Source organism: Penaeus japonicus, unplaced genomic scaffold (assembly GCF_977035675.1).
Source record: "Penaeus japonicus unplaced genomic scaffold, GWHDUDI00000001_assembly GWHDUDI00000005, whole genome shotgun sequence".
In the NCBI taxonomy this organism is placed as follows: Eukaryota; Metazoa; Arthropoda; class Malacostraca; order Decapoda; family Penaeidae; genus Penaeus; species Penaeus japonicus.
Window position 1 is genome coordinate 35227220 of NW_028234407.1, and position 2500 is coordinate 35229719.

General features: G+C 40.7%; 1 protein-coding gene across 1 annotated transcript in view; it reads right to left on the minus strand.

The window, feature by feature from the left end:
• The window catches only part of LOC122258184 (heat shock 70 kDa protein cognate 4), a 3080-nt gene extending 1508 nt beyond the window's left edge, over window positions 1-1572 (minus strand). Inside the window, exons 1-3 of the mRNA XM_043023977.2 lie at window positions 1452-1572; window positions 1018-1189; window positions 1-625 (exon numbers count right to left, since the gene is read on the minus strand). The exon at window positions 1-625 is cut by the window's left edge and continues 1508 nt beyond it. Of these exons, the coding sequence (XP_042879911.2) occupies window positions 1-625; window positions 1018-1188 (796 nt within the window). The 5' untranslated portion in view covers window position 1189; window positions 1452-1572. The remainder of the gene's footprint in view (window positions 626-1017; window positions 1190-1451) is intronic.
• Between the last annotated feature and the right edge of the window lie 928 nt (window positions 1573-2500).

Genomic DNA, 2500 nt, shown 5'->3' on the forward strand with positions numbered 1-2500 from the left:
TTCGAAGACGTCGAAGTGAACGTTTATTTGTGGTAAGATCTTTCTTATATTTCCTCTGGAACTCTTGAGTGAAGTAAGTAACCATTCTATTATCGAAATCTTCACCTCCCAAGTGAGTGTCTCCAGCTGTTGACTTCACTTCGAACACTCCATCGTCGATGTTCAGGATGGACACGTCAAAGGTACCTCCTCCCAAGTCGAAGATCAACACATTTCGTTCTCCTTTTCCCAGTGTTTTCTTGTCAAGGCCATATGCAATGGCGGCGGCTGTTGGTTCATTGATGATTCTCAGAACGTTGATGCCTGCAATGGTTCCTGCGTCCTTGGTGGCTTGTCGCTGTGAGTCGTTGAAGTAGGCGGGGACCGTGATGACGGCGTCTTTGACGGTCTTTCCTAGGTAGGCTTCGGCTGTCTCCTTCATCTTGGTGAGCACCATGGACGAGATCTCTTCAGGGTTGAAGGTCTTGCTTTCTCCCTTGAATTCCACTTTCAGCTTGGGTTTTCCGCCTTGGCTGACGACAGTGAAAGGCCAGTGCTTCATGTCGTTCTGAATGGTTGGATCGTCAAACTTCCGACCGATGAGACGTTTGGCATCGAACACCGTGTTCGTTGGGTTCAAAGCCACCTGTTAAGTGATGTTCAGTGTAAATACATTTTCATGATACCATTGATATTATTCTGGAATATTAATGACGATGTGTCGAATGCGAATGTGTGATCTTCAAAGATAACCTTATGTTGCTGGTTTTCTACCCAAAGTATGAGAAAGTACAGAGGGGTTATGATTAAGTGAATGTTCTACATCATTTTTTTTTTATTAGATATGCATCACTTAATGTAAGGAGCGAACATCACTCAAAATCATTCTTGCATACCCTGGGGATATGCACACCATATTTCTTTTTCATGAATAACTGCTATCGCCCAACTGGTAAGATAATGCTCCGTTTGGACTAGACTGGAATCACGAATTACCCAGTCTCTCCGGAATTAGTGACTAAAGTTTAATATCCTTACCTGATTCTTAGCGGCATCTCCGATGAGTCTCTCGGTGTCTGTGAAGGCCACGTAGGAGGGCGTGGTCCTGTTGCCCTGGTCGTTGGCGATGATCTCCACCTTGCCGTGCTCGAACACGCCCACGCACGAGTAGGTCGTGCCCAGGTCGATGCCAATAGCTGGAGCTGACATTCTGTAGGAAGATAATATGTAATTTGATCGTCATACATTTGAAATGAAAGAAAGACGTATTTGGAGTATTTGACATTCCACAGTCACTTGCTACACATATTATGATCACTTAAACGTACAGTTTGAGCTTTCATACAGAATAAGTGTTGACAATAGTATATTGTTTATTCTTAACTTTCGCAAAATTCAATCCACTTTACGTCACTTGGGAACAATAATTTATGATGCCGTTACACCAAAGATCATCAACTATTTCCACATACCTTTTTCAATGTTGCGATTGTTGACCGTGCTAAGTGCTTGTACTATATTCTCCACTGTGAACCTCGCACACGACTTGATAGCTTTGCTCTATGTTGATCGCGCTCGACCGCTCAACTTATGACAAGTGTGTGCTGCGAGCGGGAATATATACGCGCCCGTTTTCTCTGGAACTTACCACGCCCTTCGCGACGGGCCTCGCTTCTTTGTAGATTTAAAATATGATACAGATACCCACTTCAGACTCCCTACTTGAGTGTAAGAATATGTGATCTGATATGATGAAAATGAGATGATAGCTGATCTTTGGCTAGTGTTCTAAATCATTACGGAATGTTATGTTATGGCAAAGCTGGAATGTTCCAGAGAAAACGGATAGACTTATCTAGAATGGGAGGTATTTAAAAATGACCTCGAGTTGCGCATTCAGTTTCTTTTATGTATGCGTCATTACAAAATGGAATCACCTGCCAGATACGGTAAGGTAGTAAATGGCAATACCCATTTGATCATTCATTAAATATACTGCTAGTTTGTACTGTGGTTTTACTCGCTGATTTTGAGCATTCGTGTACTTCAAATAATTTATTTCATGCTATAACAATAAGAAGGTGGATTAAGCGAGATGTACCTTTGGAATTCACCAATGTTCTAAAGAAACTTGGTGTAGTTATGAAATTACAGTAATCATTCATTTGAACTTCAGCAAATTTATTGAGACAGATGTTTACATACCAAAGAATGAGGTAACATAAGTTAACCTAATCCCCAAAAGAAGAGAGAAAGAGAGAGAGAGATGGATTTATAGGTACATAAGCATTATACGATCATACAATTTTATACATTTTGGTTTTTACTGAGTGTGTATCCAATGGTCTCTTTGGACAAGTGTATCAAATTCGGGATAATTGAATTATAATTGCTCCTACAGTGTATAACAGGCGATTATTTACTAACCCGTTAGTAATGAATAAAAAAAGAAATATTCCGTTTTGTTATTAACGATGTATCGCCATAGAAGAAAACTCGAGCTAATGCGTCACGTGATGCA